This window comes from Bombina bombina, chromosome 6 (genome assembly GCF_027579735.1).
Source record: "Bombina bombina isolate aBomBom1 chromosome 6, aBomBom1.pri, whole genome shotgun sequence".
Taxonomy (NCBI): Eukaryota; Metazoa; Chordata; class Amphibia; order Anura; family Bombinatoridae; genus Bombina; species Bombina bombina.
The window spans coordinates 667,380,081-667,404,596 of NC_069504.1; the positions used below are offsets into that span (position 1 = coordinate 667,380,081).

At 36.7% G+C, this 24,516-nt stretch overlaps 1 protein-coding gene across 1 annotated transcript in view; it reads left to right on the top strand.

The window, feature by feature from the left end:
* LOC128664554 (prolactin-releasing peptide receptor-like) overlaps positions 1 to 21,287 on the top strand; it is a 248,925-nt gene extending 227,638 nt beyond the window's left edge. The window contains exon 2 of the mRNA XM_053719372.1: positions 20,654 to 21,287. Coding sequence (XP_053575347.1) covers positions 20,654 to 21,287 — 634 coding nt within the window. The remainder of the gene's footprint in view (positions 1 to 20,653) is intronic.
* The last annotated feature ends 3,229 nt before the right edge of the window (positions 21,288 to 24,516 follow it).

Sequence of the window (24,516 nt, forward strand, 5' to 3'; positions counted from 1 at the left end):
ACCTGCCCATACTTCTAATTTTTGCAGGTCCCTTTGTAACGAAAGTTCATCCTGCTCTGACCTAATGACCTTACTTAACTTAGTATCATCTGCAAAAATAGAGATGTCGCTATTTAATCCTAGCTCCAAGTCATTTATAAAAATATTAAAAAGAATAGGGCCGGGGGGCGGAGCCAGCTCTGAGCCTGAATGGTCGCATGACCCCAGAGCTCCTACTTCCTATTACTTATAATTATATATTAGACCATCTAGCTCAGCTGAATTGATCCTCACAGGGTGCCTCATTGCTTATGGCCCTCAACGGAGAAGTCTGGAGAATGTGGGACATAGTTATGTAAAACTAGACGGCAAGATCTTGTGACGCTACTAGCCAGGGCCCCTGGAGGCAGCCATTTTCCGACTTCATGAGGGAACTCATGCACGAGAGAAGGGCAACTGGCAGTATTTTCTAACGTCCATTAGCCGCACAATCTGAACTTTTATATTCAATATATATAGCAGTGCTGATACCACACCTACTTATGACACGTGATTGAAGCCTTCACACTGCTCTGCCTGAACAATTAAGGGCCGTGGATGAATGGAGCTGTGACTGATTCTACAGCGCTAATTCCCCACTCAAGCCACATCAGTTCAGCAGCCAATCCTGCATAGAGACAAGAGAGCCTCAACAGCATGAAGATAATCACAAAAAACCAGCATGACGTCCTGCAGTGAATCTGTATCTACCGCTTTGCTTGCGGACATCAAAGAACATTTTAAGATTCTAGCTATGAAAGTGGAAACATTCTTTACCTCCAACTGCAATATTCCTGTGGTGGCGGAATATACATCAAAGATCCAGAAGCCTCAAGAGGGGAACTCGCTCTTCCAGTTGAGCAGCCCTGAGCCGCTTGATACCGGGCCTCACATCTCCCACAAAGTTATCTATATGAGCATGGCAAATGTAGTAGATGTGCCCTATGATACCCACCCGCTCTTGCTTCTAGCCGATATTGGGAAGTTAGTTGAGAGTGAATCCTTTAGCACCCACGAGCTGTCACTCTGGATGTCGGGTAAACCACATCGCAGCAGCCCGCTTAACGAACACTCATTGCAGCCAGTCCCCAGTACAGTCTGTAGCAGGTACGATAAGCATTTATGCAGTTCACTACGCTGGGTTAATCTGTCCTCTGGCCGTCGCCTCTCTTCAACACAGATTAAAGGAGCTCTCAGTCCCGGATGGATCTGGTCTTCTACAGCCCTTCCTTTTTCGACATGGGACCTGAAGGAAGCCTGCCTCAAGCTCTCCCTGCGGTTATCCACATCTATAATCAGAACTGGTGTGGGGTAACTAGACTCTACCATTAAAGTAATATTTGCTCTATTCTAGGATATTGACTTTTTGTTAATGGCTCTCTTGAATGATGATCTTAAGATCGGATATAATGAGACTACCCTCCTTCAGTACATTGTAGAATTTGTTTATCTTTTTGAGACTGTAAAATGGCAAGATTAAATTAATCAACATAGATTTATACTGAGGAAATGTATTCTCCTGTTATCCAAGTTGCTCTTTGATTGATATATTTTCCTAGTTGCTATTGAACTGTTACTTCCCACTTTACCCCTAGCACACTAACTGTGGGTCTATTGTTGGCTCCTTACTAAGAGATCCCTCAGATTTACATGTCACGGGAGTAAAGTGGAGGGTCAATTTTATATTATTTACACTAGTTATTACTCTTTCTATAGAAGGTATACATGGCAGCTCACGTCCTCATCACTGTTTATAATTGATCTTAACATTATATGTCTCCTGAATTTGTTATGGTATTGCTTAACGTAGATCACACATACTGAAATCATATACTTAGCAGAGGGGACCGCTCTTTGTTGTTTACTTAATTGGAGTTAGATCTCATTCAGTTTAAAAGTTATTTCTTAGTGTATTATTTGATTTAACTTCATTTCCTGACAGATTCCCTTAAATATGCTAGTGCAGTCTTATGTTTTTTTAGTTCTATCTTAATTAACCCCCTAACTTATACGATATAGGTCTCTAACTTTAATATGGCTACTGAATGGGGTTATTCCTATTTGCTTCACACATTAGATGTTAATTGCGTACCCCTAATTTATGGTTTCACTTATTATGCCTTGAAGAACAGATTTCTCTTATTGTCCACATATGTACACATCTTACCCTAACCATCATAAGCCTTTAGACTCAAAGTTATCAATTATAGTGCTGTTGTGTTGTGGAAGAATCGTACCTATTAAGTCAATGTATACCATACTCTCATATTGCTGTGACATGCACTACATGACTATCTAGCTTTATTCATTCACACTTTTAGATACCAACTCTCAAAAATGCCTAACACATACCCAAAACATGTGATATACTGTATATGGTGTTCCCTTTACCCCAGGTGTCACAGCATTCCATGCAGCAAATAGGGGGCTAATATTTTGTGCTGTATAAGACTATACATTTACATCATGTTTCATGAGGTAAGTCACTTAAATAGAAATCCATAGTTTCATTTTTCAAGTCGGCTCTATAAGCTTACATCACAGCACTGTATTTAGTAGACTGCAACCCTTAAAGGAACACGTTACTGCCCTACGGGTATAGGTGCGGTGTCATACTCCTCATCTTAGTGTTTATATGAAGAACAAGGTATGCCTACAAACATCACCCTCACATCTATTTGCAGCTCTTAATATTTCTGTGGCCAACGGCCGAGGTAACACAATATCTAATGAGTGAGGGTTGAGGGAGTCAGGTTAGTTTATGAATGTCACATACAGGATCAGCAAATACTAGTACGCCACTTTTCATCCTACAGACCAGTGACTTTTTTAGAGCTCCTATCTTAGTTATTATGTAATGCTTTTCACACTGATTAATATTGAACAATCTTCTTTGCCGAAGGATGGACGTTATACTGGGGTTATTATCATGTCTCCATCACTGCCTATAGGTCCTGTGTACCCCTTTATTTGCATATACTTGACTACTACATGTCAACTCAAACGTTCAGAGACTCAAAAGTGTTCCACAGCCTGGCACCCTGGCTGGCTCCGCCCTCCTTCCCCTCCCCCCCTTTTTATCTTATTTCGAGCGGCTTTCGCCCGCTGCATTCCCCCTTCCCCCTAATTCTAAACAGCCAGCCCTCCCCTTGCCTCTATACCTCTTAAATGAATATTCTAATATATGTCTCCCTACTGCAAGGCGGGTTCATTTTTCATTTTCATATTATGCAAAAATAGAAAACCGAAGTCCCAATTTTGATAGTCCAAATGCCTTGCTAATAATTTAAATGAATGGGCTTTATATGCCCCTTCTGTTTACCTTTACTGCCTAGTCGACCCCCTTACTTCTCTATGTTGCTAACCAATCATGGCCTCCTCACTTAGTTAATTACCCTCATCATTTACCACTTTTTAAACTCCTGAAGCTATTTTGGGTTGACATGCTTTGTAGTGTTGACTTGGCAGTATTTTTGTATTAGCTCTGTATGCTTTTTATTTGTCATTGTTTTTGGATGCATCTCCACTGTTATAATTGTTTATGACTTCAATAAAAACTGTCAAAAAAAAAAGAAAAAAAAGAATAGGGCCCTGCACTGATCCCTGGGGTACTCCACTGATTACCTTTGTCCAATCTGAGTATGATCCATTTACTACTACTCGTTGCTCCCTATCTTTTATCCAGTTATTTATCCACAAACTAACATTTTCAGCTATTCCCAGTCCCTTAATTTTGTGCATTAATCTCTTATGTGGCAAGGTATCAAACGCCTTTGCAAAATCTAAGTATATCACATCAACTGATTCCCCTTTATCTATATTTTTACTTACTTCCTCATAGAATCTAATTAGATTAGTTTGACATGATCTATTTCTCATAAAACCATGCTGATTAGAACTCATAATCTTGTTTACACGAATATGCTCATCAATATAATCCCTTATAATCCCTTCAAATATCTTCCCCACTATTGATGTCAGACTAACTGGTCTATAGCTTCCTGGATCATCCCTACTTCCCTTTACGCCAATCCTTGGGTACCATGCCTGAGGATAATGAGTCTTGAAAAATTAAGAGTAGAGGTTTGTCTATAACAGTGCTAAATTCCCTTAACACCCTTGGGTGTATTCCATCTGGGTCTGGAGTTTTATTTACCTTAATATTATCCAATTTGTTTTGTTCCAAAGTATCATCCAATGGTTTCTCTCTTGTGTATACTGAAAAAAAACTGGTTTAGTATCTCAGCCTTCTCCCTGTCACTGTTAATCATGCTACCCTCCCCACATTTTAAGGTACCTACTGTATATTGTCTTTCTTAGATTTTTTTGCTATTTATGTACTTAAAGAACCTTTTAGGGTTAGATTTAGAATCCTTTGCAATTAATTTTTCATTTTCAATTTTGGCTAATTTGATTGCTTTTTTGCATGCTTTGTTACATTCCTTATAAATATGGAATTTTGAGTCTGTACTATTTTCTTTGAATAATATAAATGCCCTATGTTTTTTCCTAATTTCTCTTAACACATTTATATTCAGCCACATTGGCTTGGATTTTTTATTTTTATTTTTATAACTATATGGTATTTGTTGATATGTATATTTATTTAACAAAGTTTTAAATGTTATCCATTTATCCTCTGTATTTTTATTAGAGAATACTTTGTCCCAATTTATGTTATTTAATGATTTCCTTAAATCGTTGAATTTTGCTTTCTTAAAATTAAAAGTCTTGGTTAAACCTTTAAGACACTGCTTATGAAAAGAAATTTCAAATGTGACCATGTTATGAATGATCACTGTTACCCAAATGTTCTTTGACTTCTATGTTTGATATTATATCTGTATTATTTGGTAGCACTAAATCCAATATAGCGTTACTCCTAGTTGACTCCTCTATTAATTGTGACAAGAAGTTATCCCTGAGAACATTTATAAATCTACCCCCCTTAGCTGAGTTACTAGTTTCATTGGCCCAGTTTATATCAGGGTAGTTAAAATCTCCCATAATTACAGCACTGTTATTAGCATCCTTACCTATTTGTATAAGTAGTTGAGTTTCATCCAGGTCACTAATGTTGGGGGGCTTGTAGCATGTTCCTAGTAATATTCTTTTAGGATTTCCCCCCCCCCCACTCTTTATTTCCACCCACAGGGTCTCTACATTGTCGCCTGTATCAGAAATATCTTCCCTTATTGTATGTGTAAGGTTAGGTTTAATATACATGCAGATTCCTCCATCCCTTTTATTATTCCTGTCCCTCCTAAATAAAGCATACCCCTCTAAGTTAACTGCCCAGTCATGTGAATCATCCCACCAAGTTTCAGTTATACTGATAATATCATAGTACTCTTCTGCAACTAAGAGCGTCAACTCCTTTAAGTATGTATTTTCACAAATTTTTATTCTATTATTCCCAAGACTAATATTAAAACTTATTATGCCTAAATAACTTTCATTTTCAGTATGGTGTAGTTTTGCCGCAATTGTATATACAAAACTAACCAGTTTTCAAAACCCATGTGGACCTAATTTGCATAGAGCATTCACGGTGGGCAAACTGGGTTCTCTCCAGTACGCTAAGTCATGTACCAACGCATGTGCAATTCAATACTACTAATCCTGTGCATGCGCAATGGCTTTCTGATCTAACCGCCTACGTGATGCTCATAGCGCTAACTTGGCTCGGTTGATTTAGTAGTCTGAACCTAAGCAGCAACATAGAAGGAGTGACGAGCACATTTTGTAATAGTAAGTAGTATTTGTCACCCCTAGATAAACAAGCATAATGTATGGGTGAAAAATTTTACGATATATATCCTTTTTTGTATGTTTGTTAGAGCTCTTCTTTTCTGTTGACCAACATCATGCTCTGGTCTTGCGTGATTAAGTAACATATGAAGTTTGGCAAACGGATCATCCAAAGTCCTTTTGCGCAAGCGTAAAAAATGTAAATTAATTCATATTTTCCACCATGTTCTTACAAGAGCAGCAGTTAAAGGGATACTGAACACAATTTTTTTCTTTCATGATTCAGATAGAGCATGCAATTTTAAACAACTTTTTAATTTACTCCTATTGGTATCTTTATTTGAAAAAGCAGGAATGTAAGCTTACGAGCCGGCCCATCTTTGGTTCACCACCTGGGTAGCGCTTGCTAATTGGTGGCTAAATATATGCTCAAAATTATATAAATAAGCCACAGAAGTTTTGGGATTCTGTTCTTTGGAGCGATTAAATCAAATAGGATTTTTTTCAGCCCGATGGATAAGCGGCATGTCTGGAGGAAGAAGAGTTAAGCATACGCTAAAAAGAACACTCTGCCTAGAGTTAAGCATGGTGGTAGCTCGATGATGCTCTGGGGCTGCTCTGCATCCTCTGGCACTGGAAACCTTCAGTGTGTAGAAGGCAAGATGGATTCATGGAAGTAGCAAAAGCAACGATACTCCAGCTGGTGCAAAGTCCACGACCTTTATTGTGCTACGTTTCGGGCACACAATCAGCCCTTTTTCAAGCTTGACCAAATGTGAATCTACTAACATTTAAATAGCCCTAATGGCGCCAAATAATTGTGGTAAGAAAATAAGTGCATTGCCATCTAGTGGAAGATTATGATATTACATATATATTTATAGAAAAATAAAACAATTCAATGAATATAATAGTGAATATACTGCAATCTAGTGAGGAATTATTATATTCCATATCTATTTGTAGAAAAAAATCAATTTATGTTAAAAAAACAGTGAATACATTAGTAACAATTAATAAGTACTATATCAAATGTAAACATAGTAATAAAATTATTTTTATCATATTATATTAAAAATATACCAACGTCATTTAATCCACATAATCTAATTTCATGACGAAACCACAATTCATTCTTAATTTAAAAATATCATATGTGTAAGAACTCAAAAATACTAGCAACTGGAGTATCCTTTTTGTTACATCTAATGTTTGACTTGTGTTCTGAAATTTTTTCACGTGCCTCCCTGGTTGATTGACCGATATAAATTAAAGAGCACGGACACTTAATCGCATAAATGATATATTCAGATCTACAAGTCAAATATTCTTTTATTTTATATCTTTTCCCTGTATAAGGATGACAGAAACTGTCACCCTTAATCATTGAGTTACAATTGATACAGGATAAACATGGATAGCATCCTTTACGTTCTCGGCCTGTTAAAGTGCTTTGTGTGCTTTTAATTATACCAATATCTGCCCTCACTAGTTTATCCTTAATATTGGGGCTTCGCTTATATGCTGGCATTGGAAGTTGTTTAAAAGCATCTATTTCTGGATGGCATTTGTGTAAAATATGCCAATATTTACGAATCACTTTAACTTGGTTACTCCTAGTATTATATTGTGATATAAATATTAGTCTATCTGTGGTTTTAGATCTATTTTTAATCCTCTTTGCTGATTCAGACTCCCTAGTGTTAGAAATCACATTTTGGATAACCTCTGGAGATAAATTAATCTGACATCTGTTCTAATCGAACTTTTTTCACAACAGGGTCAGAAACAATACGATCCACCCTCAATAGTTGACTTTTGGGTATAGCTTTAAAGGTAGAGGGTGGATGAAAGCTCTCAAACCATAGTGTATTGTTCCTATCAGTTGGTTTTGAGTAAATGTCTGCCTTCAATCCACATTCCCCCTTGTAAATGCATGTATCCAAAAATTGAATTGGATATTCATCATATGTCAAAGTGAATTTAATTCCATTGACTGAACAATTAAGGTCATCAATAAATGCAAATAGGGATCCAATGTCGCCATACCATATGCCAAACACATTGTCAATGAAACGCCACCATGTGGCACCATATTGCTTAAATAATGAATGTTCATAAACAAACAATTCTTCAAAATTACTCATGAATATGTTGGCATATGTAGGGGCGACATTGGATCCCATAGCTGTCCCTTTTCTCTGGAAATAAAAGGTATCTTTAAAGAGAAAATAATTGGCATAAAGAATTAATTCTAACAATCTTAAAAAAAATTGTATTTGAGCCATATTATATTTCTTATCATTTGCCAACATTTTGGCTACTGAGGCTATTCCACTTGTATGCTTAACCTCTTAAGGACATATGACGGAATTTTTCCGTCATAAAACAATTGAGCAAACTGAAAGCTGTGTTCTTAAAGGGTTAATAGATGTATATAAACTTGATACGTCAAGAGTAAATAAAATAACCTTCTGATTTGACAAATTAAGATCTTCCAGTTTATTCAAAAAATCATAAGTATCTTTAATATAAGAGGATGATTTAGTGACATAAGGCTGCAGAATTTTAGCAAGGAAAATAGAAATATTTGAAAATATAGAACCTGAGCCGGCGACTATAGGTCTGCCTGGTGGCTCAGATTTAACTTTATGAATTTTTGGCAAGCAATATATGACTGGTCTAATAGGATGTTTTATCTGTAAATAATCCCTAAGATCACTTGAGATTAATCCCTTTATAACAGCATTAGATAGAATATTAGTTATTTCACACTGCATCTTGTGTGTTGGATTAACACTAATTTCTGTACATACTGATGTATCATTTAATTGCTGTATGCACCTCATTTGCAGCAGGTCATAACAGTAAAAGGGTGATAAAGATACTTGCCTTTCTACAACTCTAGTTTCTATAGTTTCAGTTTTCTTCTATAGAATGTACACCCAAAAGCTCACATTTCTCCATACTTTATTAAATGGGCTCCATAGATTAGCAGACTAACTTGAGAGTTTATATAACTTGAAGAGGCTGAGGACTTGTAGGTAAATCTACACTACCAAAAACACCAACTTCTCCTCTCAAAAAGGCATTTTCCATGTGCAAGATAAAAACTTAAAAAATCTCTGTTAGTTGCAATTTTAGCAACAGATACAGCCCCCATACATCACACACCTTAAAGTGACATGAAACACATCATTTTTCTTTTATGATTCAGATAGAGCATTCAATGTTAAACAACTTTTCAGTGTACTTCTCTTATCTAATTTGCTCTGTTCTCATGGTATCCTTTGTTAAACATACCCAACTAGGCTCATGAGCTGGGAGCTAACTGCTGATTGGTGGCTGTATATCTCTTTTCATTGGCTTACTGGTGTGTTCACCAAGCTCCCAGTAGTGCATTGCTGATCTTTCAAGATAGGCTACCAAGAGAATGAAGCAAAATTTATAGTAAAGTAAATTAGAAATTTGTTTACAAATGTATGATCTATCTAAATCATGAAAGAAAATGTTTGGGTTTCATGTCCCTTTAAGCAAGAAATCAATCCCTTTAATTAATGTATGTAACTGCTATGTGGTATATCCAAACAATTAATTATCTGCATCTGCAAGATACTTCTATCCAGCCAGTTCTGGTTCCCAAATAATACTACTCTTTTAACCATTCAAACCATAGACCGATAACCCTACCCTCTCTAGAGCCCTCTTTAGATCTTGAGACTTAATGACAATTCTGTCTAACCCTCATAATCTGTCACTGTCTGTTCTACTAATTAACAAATGCTGTTTCTCTGTTATGTATTAAACAGAGATTAGCTGCAGTTTGCAGCCAGCAAGTAAACATCTCTTACACATCTGTGGCTCTAATGCAATTAAGTTTGATTGCTGCATGTGAAGCCTTACGTGTTGCTTTATAATCATATTACACTAATTTGCTTAGTACATTGTGTTTGCTTAACTCGTCCTATAAAGTCAGTTTGCAATCTCGTAATCCCCTGGGATTGTGCTAAATTAAGCCACATCTCAAAGTTTAGTTAATACAGTAATTTATAAGTGTAGTTTAAAATCACTTGTAATAAAATGTTTTGTTGGATATTAATCTTTGTTTTTATTATTAAAATTGCAGAATAGGGAATACATAAAATGTAAAAAATGCTTTTATGTGTTAGAACATTATATTATTGCACAATTGCTTTACTGGAACCTAGCTAAATACATCTGGTGAGCCAATGACTAGAGGCTAAATTATATGAAAAAGGGGCAACATAATTAAAGGGACAGTCTACTCCAGAATTTGAATTGTTTAAAAAATAGATAATCCCTTGATTACCCATTCCCCAGTTTTGCATATCCGACACTATTATATTTAAGGACCATGAAAAGCAGTATAATACTTACCAAAACAACGGTTCTCCCTTATAGTTAGTGTGTAAAAGATTGTAAATCACCTACCATATTGTATAAAAAATGTTTTCAACTATTAAAAATATGATCCATTTAGTACGTTTTTTTCATTTCCACCTACAGCCCCCTTTTTTCCATGCCTCCTTATTTAAAATGCAGCTTGTTACAAAGTGTTTACTCCTCTCAAATTTAAATATTAAATATCGTATTGTGCAATCCCAAACTAATGCGCATTTGGACATGGAGTGCTATAGCCTGTATGCTCGTAGTAAATGTCAGGCAATGTACTTATTACCACTGCGTAAAAGTTAGCCTGCGCACATGGCAAACAGTTAAGGAAAATAGCAGTGATATCAATAATGACATTTGCAATGATGTCTGAGAAATTACACTGAGCATGTGCATGAAATGCGTGCACACAAAAATACCTATCCAAGAGGTACCTACTACTACCATAGGTGAGCATAATTAGGCAAATTGAGGGCTTGGAAAGGATTCATATTTCAGATTAAGAATACAAGAAAACGGTAAATATTTTATAACTGATGTTATTTGCTAAATTGTTTGATTACAGGTGAACTTTAGAATGCTTATGAAAAAATATTTGCCATTCATGTCCCTTTAATATACATGCAGTTTATCTAATCAGTGCTGATTCGTAAATAACACCATGGGAGTGAGCACAATGTTATCTATATAACACACATGAACTTGCAGTGCCTGTCAAGAATTGTCAAAATTCACTGAGATAAGAGGCAGTTCAATAGCTTAGAAATTAGCATATGAGTCTAGCTAGGTTTAGCTTTCCACAAAGAATACTAAGAGAGCAAAGCAAAATTTGATGGTAAAAGTAAATTGAAAAGTTGTTTAAAATTGCATGCCCTATCCATGAAAGTTTAATTTTGACTTTACTGTCCCTTTAATGCAAGCATATTTCACAGTTGTTATATGATGTATAATTAAACATTTTATATTTCAATCTCAAGCTGTTTACTATTCATTATATATGTGCATTTGTGCACATCATTCTGTAACAAATCAGGAAGCCACATTCAGTACTTTTCAGAGCCACAATTATTCTTGTAAAAGTGTAACACACTGAGATCTGGATTTGCACAGATCTCAGTGTGTTGAGCTTTGACAGGAATAATTGCGGCTATGAAAAGAGCAGAATGCGGCCTCCTTCCTAATTTCTTACGGAAAAATATGCTCGAATGCACAAATCTACTATTCCTATAACCCCTTTTCCTTATTCAAACTGCAAGCTGCTGGTTACTTGGAGATATAAAAGAACTTAAAGGGACTTAAAGTCAAAATTAAATGTTCATGATCCAAAAGTATGCAATTTAAAAAAACATGTTTTAAATTTATTTCTATTACTTTATTAGCTTTTTTTCTTGATATCCTTTGTTAAAAAACATACCTAGGTAGGCTGAGGAGCAGCAATGAAATACTGGGAGCTAGCTGCTGATTGGTGGCTGTACATATATGCATCTTGCATTGGCTCACCCAATGGGCCACACATACTAAATGATAGGCAGACAAGGTTCCTGACTTGGGAATCTGCACGCGGTCCATCACAGCAAATGGGTATCAGTAGCACCTGTTTGTTCAATGCTGCCCCCTGCTTTTGAACTACCAATCTACCAATTCTCTCGTGCGGCACCAACCCTTTGGAATGCACTTCCTCATGCTGTAAGACTTTCCCCCAACCTCTCCTCCTTTAAAGCTCCCTAAATACCTTCTTGTTCAGGGAAGCCTATCACCAAATCAGTAACTAATGAATTCCACTTGCCTAATAGTTGCCCTCATCTAACTCCACACTAACATCATTCCCACCTTTGCAGTCCCCACCTCCTGTTTCTCACCCTCCTACCCATTTAGATTGTAAGTTCCCATGGGAACAGGGCTCCCAATTCCTCCTGTATTTGTTTGTTACATTTTGTCTGGTGTCTCATATTGTACTGTCCTTTTATCTTTGTTACCCATGGACAGCGATGCGGAATCTGTTGGCACTTTATAATTAAAGAAGAATAATAATAATGCCAATCACACAAGAGCAGGGCCTGCCAATCCTCCTGAATGTATGTCTTACATTGTGAAAAGCAGGCTTGCAAGAGCTCAAAAGCAGTATCTGCTGCTTAATAGATTGAGCCTAATGTTTTCAGATAGCTCCTAGTAGTATGTTGCTGCTCCTTCAACAAAAGATGCAAAAAGAATGAAGCAAATGTATGATGTCTGAATCATAAACAACATTTTTGGGGTTCATGTCCCTTTAAGAGTCTGACAGAGCATGCTCCCTTGAGAAAAAAAAGTGAAAAGAGAGCAAACCACTGAACCTCTATGTCAAACCTAATGGATAACACTAGAATACCTACCTATAATGCTTCTTTTAAGTGGTATTAACCCATAATGGGTTTGTTCCACTAAAATCCTAACACAGACAGCACAAATATCCACAGTATTAGTTGTTATTTTTAAAGTAATAATCACACAAATAATAGTAAGCAACATAATATATAGTGATAAAGAGCTAAATAAAAATAAAGCAAACTTTTTGGGTTGTCTGTGTAAAGACCCTAGTGGAACAAACTCATTATGGTTTTGTGACACATTTAGATGGTGCTTAGATTGCTGAGTTTTGGTCCAAATTACGCATCACTAAGAACTCTTTAGGAGTTGTGCATATCTAGTTTTGAGTAGGCTTTACTTAGGGGTCGATTTATCAAAGGGTTTTGCCAGCCTTTGAGCACCTACAGCTGCAGGTTCTCACACAAGAACCTGCACACCGCATTTAACAAGCAGATGTCATCAGACCGCTGCTTTGCTAACCTCTTCGACACCTCTTGTTTGCAGAAATTCAATCTCCCCGGTCTTTTCCGAATGGGGAGATTGACAGCTCCTGTCTGCGCATGATTGGCTGTGCGCGGCCAGGGGGCAGGATTGCATGCGAGCGCAAAATAGCACTCGTGTTCAATACTGAATTCCTCCAGGAGAATTCAGACCGCCAGAGGTGAGCTGCGGGGGTCAGGGGTGCGTATATGCGTTTATTGTGAACCAGGTCATAAAAACAGCATCAAGCAACATTTTAGGCTAGGCACTCTTCATCATGCTATACAAACAATCACATAAACACCACTTAAATATTCATAAAACCATTAAGTTTTTACCATCTAAAAACACACTAGATTTTTTTGTTTAAAATTATTACAGCACCACCTACTGGTCATTTAATTTCCTTCTCCACTATCTATGTAGCTTATCCTTTATATAATATCATAAAATCTCTATAACCACTAGAGCAGTGCTTTCCAAACTGTGTGTCATGACACATTTGTGTGTCGGCGGCAGTGTGTAGGTTTGTCCCTGCTTCAGCACAAATCTATTTTAAATTAAAAAATTTTGTTTTCCGACTTTACACCTGCCTGCTACACATATGACGTGGTTGACATGTAATTGATACCTAGTGGGTCACAGATCATCTTAACCTATTGGCGCAGCTCAGCGGGAACTGAAACTATTCCCATTGGCGGCTTTGGCGGCACATTGGCTCCTGACTGCACGTGTAGTCTCCTCAATTGGCTCGTGACTGAATGTGTAGTCAGTGAGTGGGACAGCAGTGTGATTGCAATGCCGGCAGTAGTCAGTCAGACTGGCAGAGCTCTGAGGGTGGCAGCTTAAACACTGAGCTGAATTCAGAAGTCAGTGTTTTGGTTTATTTGCAGCTAGCTCCCAGTAGTGCATTGCTGCTCCTGCTCTTGATATGTGGATAGGGATAGAAAGGGGAAGCTTAAAAATGCTTGATGATGAAATGTGAGTGTCTTTACCTAATATTCCATTAAATATTCAGAAACTGTGTTCATCCCATCAACCTCATGCATCCCATTAAAATAGTAAGTAGCTATTGGTGGTACTAAACTTTTTTTAATTCTTGCACATACTTACATACTGTTACCGGTAAATACATTTAGTTATTATATAATGTATGTGTCCGTATCTCTTAAAACAAGTTAGTTTAACCTTCCGTTTGCTGGTACAACTGAATTACTGTGTTGCAAAATGATGTAGGTCTAAAAAGTGTGTCACTAACATGAAAAGTTTAGAAAGCTCTGCACTAGAGGCATGTACTGTGCTATACCAATATGTAACAATGTTTAAATGTTTTAGCAGAAAACATATATATCATAATCTTTATTCCTTTTTCTGGATACCAATGTCTCCAATTTCAAGATCCAAAAAAAACTCACTTGTTCTCAATATTAAATCCATATTACAACCTCTCCTGGGCATATGGTTGCCACCTCGGCCATGTTTTCCTGGACACTTATGAGTTACACATGCTGTAGGGTTTGCAGAGGGCATCATGCATTGCACACCTAAACAAAACACGAATAGTGACCCTGGACAGCACTATTCATGTTCCTCTCTGCACACCCTGCAGCATGTATAACTCATAAGTGTCCAGGAAATCATGGCCGAGGTGGCAATCCTACCTGGGCATCCTAATTTGATAAATAAACTGCCATTGACTTACAGAATGTAATGCTTCATTAAAATGAGAAGCTGCTGCAGAGATTCCTACAACGTATATTAGTTTATACTGTGCATTATTGGAGTTCTTAGAGTGCCTTAGCCTGTGATAAAAGGAAATCAGCTTTATTATTTTCTAGCACAGTGGTTCTCAACCCTTTCTGATATGCTTCATTCTTGACAGACAAATGTATTTCTTAGTAGGACTAAATAATGTGGTTGTTCAGGCTGTGACTTACAGAGTACTGGAGTCACACCATTAAGAAAAAATGTTCAATGCAGGTGTCCAATTGTCCTGGCTTCACGAGACATAACATAATACTTTCTCTCTCTGCCTCGATTCCCTTCCTTTATATTTCATCTTTTACAGCCAGATGGCACAGCTAAGGTTTCAGAGTGAATGTCCAAATTGGTGATAATCTCCCCCCCCAAAAAAAAGTTGAAGTGCCCATGTTACCTTTGATAAATTGTAAAGGGAAATTAAAGAAGCATTTTTATTTTTACATATATATATATATATATATATATATATATACACACACACACAGTATATATATATATATATATATATATATATGCACTGTATATGTATTAGTTTGTGATTGGTTAGCATTTGCTAGCAAGGAGAAATCAGAGTAATGGACCAGCGTAAAACAATCTATTTGACAAAATAAAGCCGCATAATTCATTTTAAAATTTCCTTCAAATATGAAGGTATATCATCATTCCGCTTACAATGGACTTGATTACAAGTGGCACGCTAACTGTTGAATAGTAGAAAGTAGTAGTTGAAAGTAAACGCATTTACTTGAGTGCTCTGGTTAAAGGGACACTGAACCCAATTTTTTTTCTTTTGTGATTCAGATAGAGCATGCAATTTTAAGCAACTTTCTTATTTACTCCTATTATCAATTTTTCTTCATTCTCTTGCTATCTTTATTTGAAAAAGAAAGTCCAGAACCTTGGACAGCACTTGTTTATTGGTGGATGAATTTATCCACCAATCAGCAAGAACTCACCAAAATGGGCCGGCATCTAAACTTACATTCTTGTTTTTCAAATAAAGATACCAAGAGAATGAAGAACATTTGCTAATAGGAGTAAATTAGAAAGTTGCTTAAAATTGCATGCTCTATCTGAATCACAAAAGAAAAAAATTGGGTTCAGTGTCCCTTTAACTGTTACTCAATACAAAAAAGAGGCACAAAAAAACAAACAATCAATTTAACAGTACAGTGTGTGTGTACATATGTATTTACATATTTATATGTGTGTTTATGTATTTATAGACATATATACACATATAAACACATAAATACATATGTAGACATATATTGACATATATATAAAAATGCATTGCAGCTCTTTGCAGTCACGTAGCTGAAAACATCAAAAATCATATTTATGCAATATTCATATTTAATAAATTGTTTAACTGTGTGTACTGTTAATTATTTCACAATTGTATGTTCTTCACATAGTGAAATATGTTCTAAGTATCTTTAAATAGTTATTTATATATATATATATATCTGTATATATCTATACCTATATATACATTTAGATAGATATAGATAGATAAATAGGTATAGAAATATATTTTACCAAAAAACATCATATATATATATATATATATATATATATATATATATATATATCAATATATATTTAAGAATAAATAGAACATATTTTTCTTAGTGAAGAACATTGGAATGTAAAATATTCATAACTCATGTCGGGTTAGAGCAAGTATGGGTATTAGTTGTTTTGTTTTTTTTTACTTTTCGAGCTCCATTGAAGTCTATGAGGGAATATGTTAACACAGTCGCAATATTCTAAGTTCCACTTTTGGCGCGCGCTGGGTTAGCGCTTGTGCACAAACTTTTTACTTTCAACTCATAATACGAGCAAATCCTCCATCTAGTTAACACGCAAGCGTGAGTGCTAAATTGCAATCCATTCGTAATCTAGCACAATGTGTTTTTAATGTAATTTTAAGCACCATAGTTGCATGTAGTGAAACCAAGCAGTATGATGGTGGCCCAGAAGCAGAGTGCCAGCAAATCTCTGAATGTCCCCTTGGTCACGAGTGTGATAGATTTGCTAAACTTCTAATAGAGCACTGGTTTTCAAACCTGTTCTCAGGCCTCCTCAACAGGCCAGATTTTCAGGATTACCTTGTTTACTAATCAGCTGATTATTTCACCTGTGCTCCAGTTCAGATATCCCAAAATCTGGCCTGTTAGGGAGGCCTGAGGGCAGGTTGGAAAACCAGTGCTTTAGAGTGAAGAAAGCAACAGATTTTGCAGACCTCATCTTTCTTGCAGCGTCCCCCCAAGCCATTCACCATAGACAATACAATTCTACACCCACACTCCACAAGCATCTCCAGTTGATCAAGATGAACTGTGTCACTTTAAAGTAGAGACAGAGCGTGTGTGTTAGGAACAATTTAACGTTTACCGTTAACATTTACAGGAAATGTATTTATAGAACAGTTTTCCATCAGGGGCAGTAAATGTTAAAGAAGAAGCAGAACTCATGAGGCCTATTTATCATAGGTCTTGCGGACCTGATCCGAAAGTGCGGATCAGGTCTGCAAGACCTCGCTAAATGCGGAGAGCAATACGCTCTCCGTATTCAGCATTGCACCAGCAGCTCACAAGAGCTGCTGGTGCAACGCCGCCCCCTGCAGACTCGCGGCCAATCAGCCGCCAGCAGGGGGGTGTCAATTAACCCATTCGTATTCGATCGGGTTGAATTCCGGCGATTCCTGTCTGCCTCATCAGAGCAGGTGGATAGGGTTATGGAGCAGCCGTCTTTGTGACCGCTGCTTCATAACTGCTGTTTCTGGCGAGTCTGAAGACTCGCCAGAAACACGGGCCCACAAGCTCCTTACGGAGCTTGATAAATGGGCCCCATTGGTTTGGACACATACAATACAGTTTGTAGAAGGTCAGGTAAAATATATCGGAGAATCACATTGCCCTTGGGCCTTAAGTTGGACAAGACTGTTTTAAAGCTGTTTTAAATGTAAAACAATAAAAAAAAAGAGTTACAAACAAATATTTTTAAGGGATTTTCTTTCAGGAATCAGATTGAGCATGCAATTTTAAACAATTTTTCCAGTATACTTCTATTATCAATTTAGTTTTTTTGTTATCGTTTGTTGAAAAGCAGGAAAGTAAGATTAGGGGCTAGATTTATTAACGCTGAGGTGTACAGGGGCGTGTATATGCGCCCCTGTATGCCTCAGCTCGCCTGTGGCGGGGCGAAATTACCCGCAGGTATTCGCCATTGCACACGAGCGCAATTTTGCGCTCACGTGCAATCCCACCCCCTGCACGCGCACAGCCAATCACGCGCGGGCAGGAGCTGTCAATCTCCTCGGTCGGACTCGACCGAGGAGATTGAATTTCGCCACATTAGAGGTGGCGTAGATGTTAGGGAAGCAGCGGTCTGGTGACCGCTGCTTGATAAATCACGGCGAGCAAGTTCTTGAGAGAACTTGCTGCCGTAGAGGCTTGATAAATCGAGCCGAGTGTGCACGTGTCTGCAACAATATGGCAGCAGTTTTGCAACAATGTTATACATTAGCAAGAGCACTAGATGGCAGCACTGTTTCCTGTCATGTAGTGATCCAGACATGTGCCTGCTACTGATCAAGATATCTCTTCAACAAAGATAACAGGAGAACGTAGCAAATTTGATAATAGAAGTGAATTGAAAAAAAAAGAGTTTCATATCCCTTTAACCCCTTTGCTACCTGAATTTAAGAGAAAAACTTGCCCAAAGTACCAGGAAATGTTTAGCATTTGTGCTATCACTCTGTTTAAACAGAAAAAAGTTTTAGATGTTTTGATTTACCTATGAAAACTATATATACTGTATGTATATATATATTAAGTAGCCAACCCAAGGTATTGATCTAGGCCCATGTTGGTATATTTAATGCCACTATCATCAACTTTTTGACAAACTTTAAATTATAAAAGCTTCTTCCTTTGTTCAGAAATAGCAGACATGCATGGCTTTGCCATTGCTTTTTGGCAATTAGAATGCAGCTAAGTGCAGCTGTGCACCTTACATGAAATTTCTGGCAGTGATTACCCTCCCACCTGACACCTCCCACTCACTGATCCCTACCTGATCCCTCTTAAGCAGCTCATGCCCCATTACCCTAAGAATACAGACACCTGCAGCTCAGGAACAGCAGCCGAGGCTGCTATAGCTTCCTGGAGCTGCGACGTAGTATGTTACGCGGTACAATGGGCTTCGTACCAAATCACGTTTATATACATCACATTGGGTCAAAGGGTTAAATCAAAAGACAGGTCCCACTGTCAATATTTATCTGCCAATTAAAATGTATCTATTAAACACCACAATGACTATGCAAACTGTTTATGGCTTGTGCTAGTATCAGGAAGGACAGCTGAGTTTGTCCTCTTGTGAACGTTTCCTTTGAGCGATCTGCTTCAGAGAAATGGCAGCTTTCATAAGAAAGCAGATTTTCTGCAGAACGAATTCTGTGGGCGTCTGTCGGCAGAGATAATTACGTGGATGCTAAACTGACAGGCAACAAGCACAGAAGTGAGGTGTTTATTTGCACATAATTGTTTCTGCCTGCCCTCTGGTTGCTGTTTTATTGAATTAGGAAGCTTAGTAAACAGTATGTGTGCAGGAAATGGAAAGCTAATGAGAAAGTTGTATGATTACAAATAGAATTTGGAAACACTAAAAATACAAGATGACTGTTGTACTATCAGGTTGTATTTTAATTATTTTCTTATAGGGGCATTGCACAATTTGAAAGAGGAGCATTTTTTCTCCTAAATGTGTGACAAAAGTTTAGGGGAAAAAATACTGTTTAAACTGGAAAAAATAGCTCAAAACTAATACTGCTGTAATAGTGTTCATTGGCTGGTAAGGACAACTCTTATAGTTGTATCAGTGGAGATGGACAAACCTAAGGTTTATTCTAGGAAGGAACATGCATTTTAGACTTTTTACATTAAAACTCAACTTTCCAGTTGAGAAGCCTGCATAAGGTTGCCACCTAAGTCATGTTTTCCTGGACACTTATGAGTTATACATGATGCAGGGTGTGCTGGGAGGAACATGCATAGAACTTTTTATGATCACTATTTGTGTGCTGTCCAGGGGTGCAATTCATGTTCCCCTCTGCACACCCTGCAGCATGTATAACCCATAAGTGTCCAAGAAAATATGGCCAAGGTGGCAACCCTAAGCTTGTAGGGTGCATTTCCAATTCTGAGAATGATAAAGTTCACAATTTTTTTAGCTTAATTGCATGAAAAGGAGGCAAAATAAATCATGAAAACATATTGCAAAGTCGTTTTAATACAAATAACTAAAGAATTAATAGTAACATCTCAAGGTTTTTACTTTTCTTTTGATCTACAGTGAGTTGTGAAAAACACATGCATTGCATTGTTTGTTTCAATATCATTTTAAGCAGCTTATACTTAAAATATGTTTGCATGAACACATTATTAATTGCTGCTCTTTATATGCTTGTTATAATTTATGTGTTAGTTTAATGTTCCTTAAAGGGTAATTGTATAGCAAAAGTAGAAGCACAGTTTAAAGCATTCACACCATAAGGATCATATCCCAAAAGTATAATTATACTAATTTCAAACATACAAGTGCAAATTAATATTTACCTTCTTTATAATGAATCTGAGCAAATATTTAGGCAAGGAGCAATCAGCCTCTTGAAGTATTAGTATGTGTAGCAATGCACATGCTGCTCACTATTGCTCTCGGACGGCATACAATAGCCTTTCTATCAGGGAGCTAGTATATGATTTATCTCTTTGTTAAACAGAAGCTTGTGCATGAATAGAAGCAGTTATTAAGATGTTATTAGCTTTTCATTATAGGCACTTGCAATTAATTGCTTTATTTGTTTCCCTGTCTCTAGGTACTATGCAACAGTGCACCCACTGAAGAAAAGGATTTCTGTGACTACCTGCGTGTATGTCTTGGGTGGCATCTGGCTTCTATCATGTGCACTAGTAGGTCCTGCAATTGCGCACACATATCATGTGGAGTTTCAGCAGGAAGGATTCACTATTTGTGAAGAATTCTGGGTAGGCAAAGAGACAGAAAGGCTGGCCTATGCCTATAGCACCCTCATCATTACTTACATCCTTCCCCTCTCTGCTGTAACACTTTCCTATATCTGTATCACTGTGAAGCTTAAGAACAGAGTTGTCCCTGGACATCCCACACAGAGCCAGGCTGAGTTTGACAGACATCGCAAGAGGAAAATCTTTAGACTCATTGTGTTGGTGGTAATGGCCTTTGGTATATGCTGGCTGCCTATACATGTTTTCAACATTGTAAGAGACATTGATATCAACCTGATTAACAAGCATTACTTCTTGCTCATCCAGCTGCTCTGTCACTGGTTTGCCATGAGTTCCTCTTGCTGCAACCCGTTCCTGTATGCCTGGCTCCATGACCGATTTCGTAGTGAATTAAAAAAGATGTTCACCTTCAAACGCAAGATCATGCCTACTAACAACTGTGTAGCGGTCAGTGTAATGCTATGAAATAACAAGGATTGCATATGCAAGACTGGACATTATGCATGAGGCTCCAGTGAGTTATTCCCCCTCTTTGTCCTGATTAGGTTCAAAGATCAACAGCATGGGGCCCCTGTAAGAGCTAAATCCAAATCAGTACCTGAATAATAATATATCACCAAAGGGAGCCGCAGGAGAACATCCAACTCCACCAATGTTTTATTGTGTTCACTGATTTAAAGGGACATTAAACACTAAATACATGCTAGATAGAATGATACATCCAAAGAAAAGATTAGTCCATGAGTAACATGTAGATGTATTTTTTAAAGTTTCATTAGTTGTTTAAAAAGTGACAAAATAAGTGTAAAGTTTTAGTGTCTATAAAACACTGGGAGCTGCCATGTTGTAACTTGTGTTACCTTCTCTGCTGTGGCCAATTAGAGACAGTTATAAATAGGTCACTAGAGTGTGCAGCCAATGGTTGTGCTGGATTTAACAGTGTTCTGCACTTCCATTTCTAACAGGAAATGAAAAGCTCACAATTTCAGAATGGAATTACAGGCAAAGAGGACAAAATAAATAATGAAATTATATTGCAGAGCTGTTTTATATATACAATTTATCATTTTATATTACCATCTCAAAGTGTTTAATGTCCCTTTAATGAAAAAAATAAAAAGTGTGATTTTATTACTAGTCACATTTTTTAGAATGTTATGTTCTTAAAGGGACATGAAACCCAAAAAATATATTTCATGATTCAGATAGAGCATACAATTTAAAACAACTTTCCAATTTGCTTCTATTTATTTTAATTTGCTTCCTTCTCTTCTTATCATTTGCTGAAAGGTTTATCTAGGTAAGGTCAGGAGCAGCAAAGAACCTAGGTTCTAGCTGCTGATTGGTTGCTGCATATATATACTGATTGTTATTGGCTCACCCATGTGTTCAGTTAGAAACCAGTAGTGCATTGTTGTTCCTTCAACAAATGATACCAAGAGAAAGAAGCAAATTTGGTAATAGAAGTAAACTGGAAAGTTGTTTAAAATTGTATGTTCTACTTAAATCATGAAAGAGAAATTTCATATCCCTTTAATAATTCCTTTAGTGCAAGTCTATGTTAGTTGCTATGCACAAGAGATTATTCTGAAAGTATTATGAGCTTCATTGGAGTTTCCTATTAGAGATTCTTGCCTATCCTTTACTTTTGCTCTTGTTGTGTAAGCAATGCTGATCTTATACTTATATTTTGATTGCAAGTCAATAAAAAAAGAAAACTTAAGAGACAGAAAAAGATAATAATTTGACTGTATAAACCTAGCAAAAACTGAAAAAAGCATTTTTATAAAAATGTAAAGATTGTCAGAATGTGTGTATGTTTTTTTTAATAAAGCAAAACTTAAGACAAAGGGGCCTATCTATCAAGCTCAGAATGGAGCTTGATGACCCGTGTTTCTGGCGAGCCTGCAGGAACAGCAGTTATGAAGCAGCGGTCACAAAGTAATGTGCTATCTAGCGCTCCCGCTCGAGCATTAACTTTGCTAGAAGTTAACATTTTGCGCGTGCTGGGTAGCGTTCATATTACGCACTAATCCAAACTGAGCTATCAATATTACACATGCCAATGTTCTTCACATTAAAATATATGTAATATTTATAATTAAATATATATTTCTATATACATCTGTATATATAACTTTACCTATTTATATATATATATATATATATATATATATATATATATATATATATATAGACGTCTGAGGAAGGGGTGAATGCCCCAAAACGTCACTGCTTATTAAAATTTGCTGTGTTTAAACCCAGTGAGTGCTTATTATGGGACATTGATGAATATTTTTTGAGCACCCTGGTCTGGAGTTATTGTTGGCGAGTGAGAGTGCGCTACTTGGTGTTTATTTTTTTTTATATATATATACTGTGTATATATAAAAAATGCACATTCACAAATGAAAGCAGACTTGGTCCGCCATACAAACTTTCAAGCTGCTCGGGTTATAAATTTAATTTTCCAATATTACCGTTTCTTGAGCCCAACGCTAAAAATAAACTCACCCTTCGTGAGTAGCCACACCACATTTACCTCTGCATCAGTATGCCGTACTGGTTTCAGTTATGTATTGAATTGTGTATTTCATATTGTATGTATTCATATAATCTATTATGAACAATAGTGCAAAGCTTGATTCAGAGATTACAGACTGAATGAGTTTGTAGTAAATAAAAGTACATGCTCACATATACACATAAATAGGTGCAGACAGGTATGTGGCTTTAAACAGGAGAGAGGTGTGTTTTTTGTTTTTAATTGTTTAACCAATAGGACAATAGCATAAACTATTTAAATGTGCTTGGTGCAGTGGAACATTAGGCTATAATTACGGCTTACTGCAGAAATGCGTAAGCCAGTCTCCACTACACCACCCTTCTTCTGTATGTGTTACTTTCCAAATGGAGAAGATGTTTTGTACAAAAGGATGGAGTGTATTTTCGTTTTTTGTGAATTATATATAAAAAAATGTCAGATATATACAGAAATAGATATAGAAATAGAACTATTAAATTTATTTCTATGTGAAGAACATTGGAATGTACAATATGCAAATTGTGAATCGGGTGTTGCGATGTAGGTTTAATGAGGTGTCGGGTTACCACAGTTGAAAACAGTTATCTTAAAGAGCATTATGTAAATATTAAATTTAAAAATCATATGTAAAAAATATTATTAATAATTATTAAAGAGGTTTTTTTTTAGAACATCTATAATAATTATTTATAATTATAATTAATATTTTTTCGTTATTTTTATATTTAATATTTACATAACAAGCCTTAAGATAACTCTTCAAGTGCGCTAACCTGACACCGCATTAAACCTCGCTAAACCCTAATAGTAATTCAAATATTTTACATTCCAATGTTCTTCACATAAAAGAAAATGTAATATTTCTATATATATTTTTGTATATATAAATATACACTCGCTGACCACTTTATTAGGTACACCTCTTCAATTGCTTGGTAACAAAAATTGCTAATCAGCCAATCACATGGCAGCAGCTCAATGCATTTAGGCATCTAAACGCGGTGAAGACGACTTGCTGAAGTTCAACCCAAACATCAGAAAGGGGATTTAAGTGACTTTGAACGTGGCATGGTTGTTGATGCCAGGTGGGCTGGTCTGAGTACTGCTGATCTACTGGGATTTTCATGCACAACCATCTCTAGGGTTTGC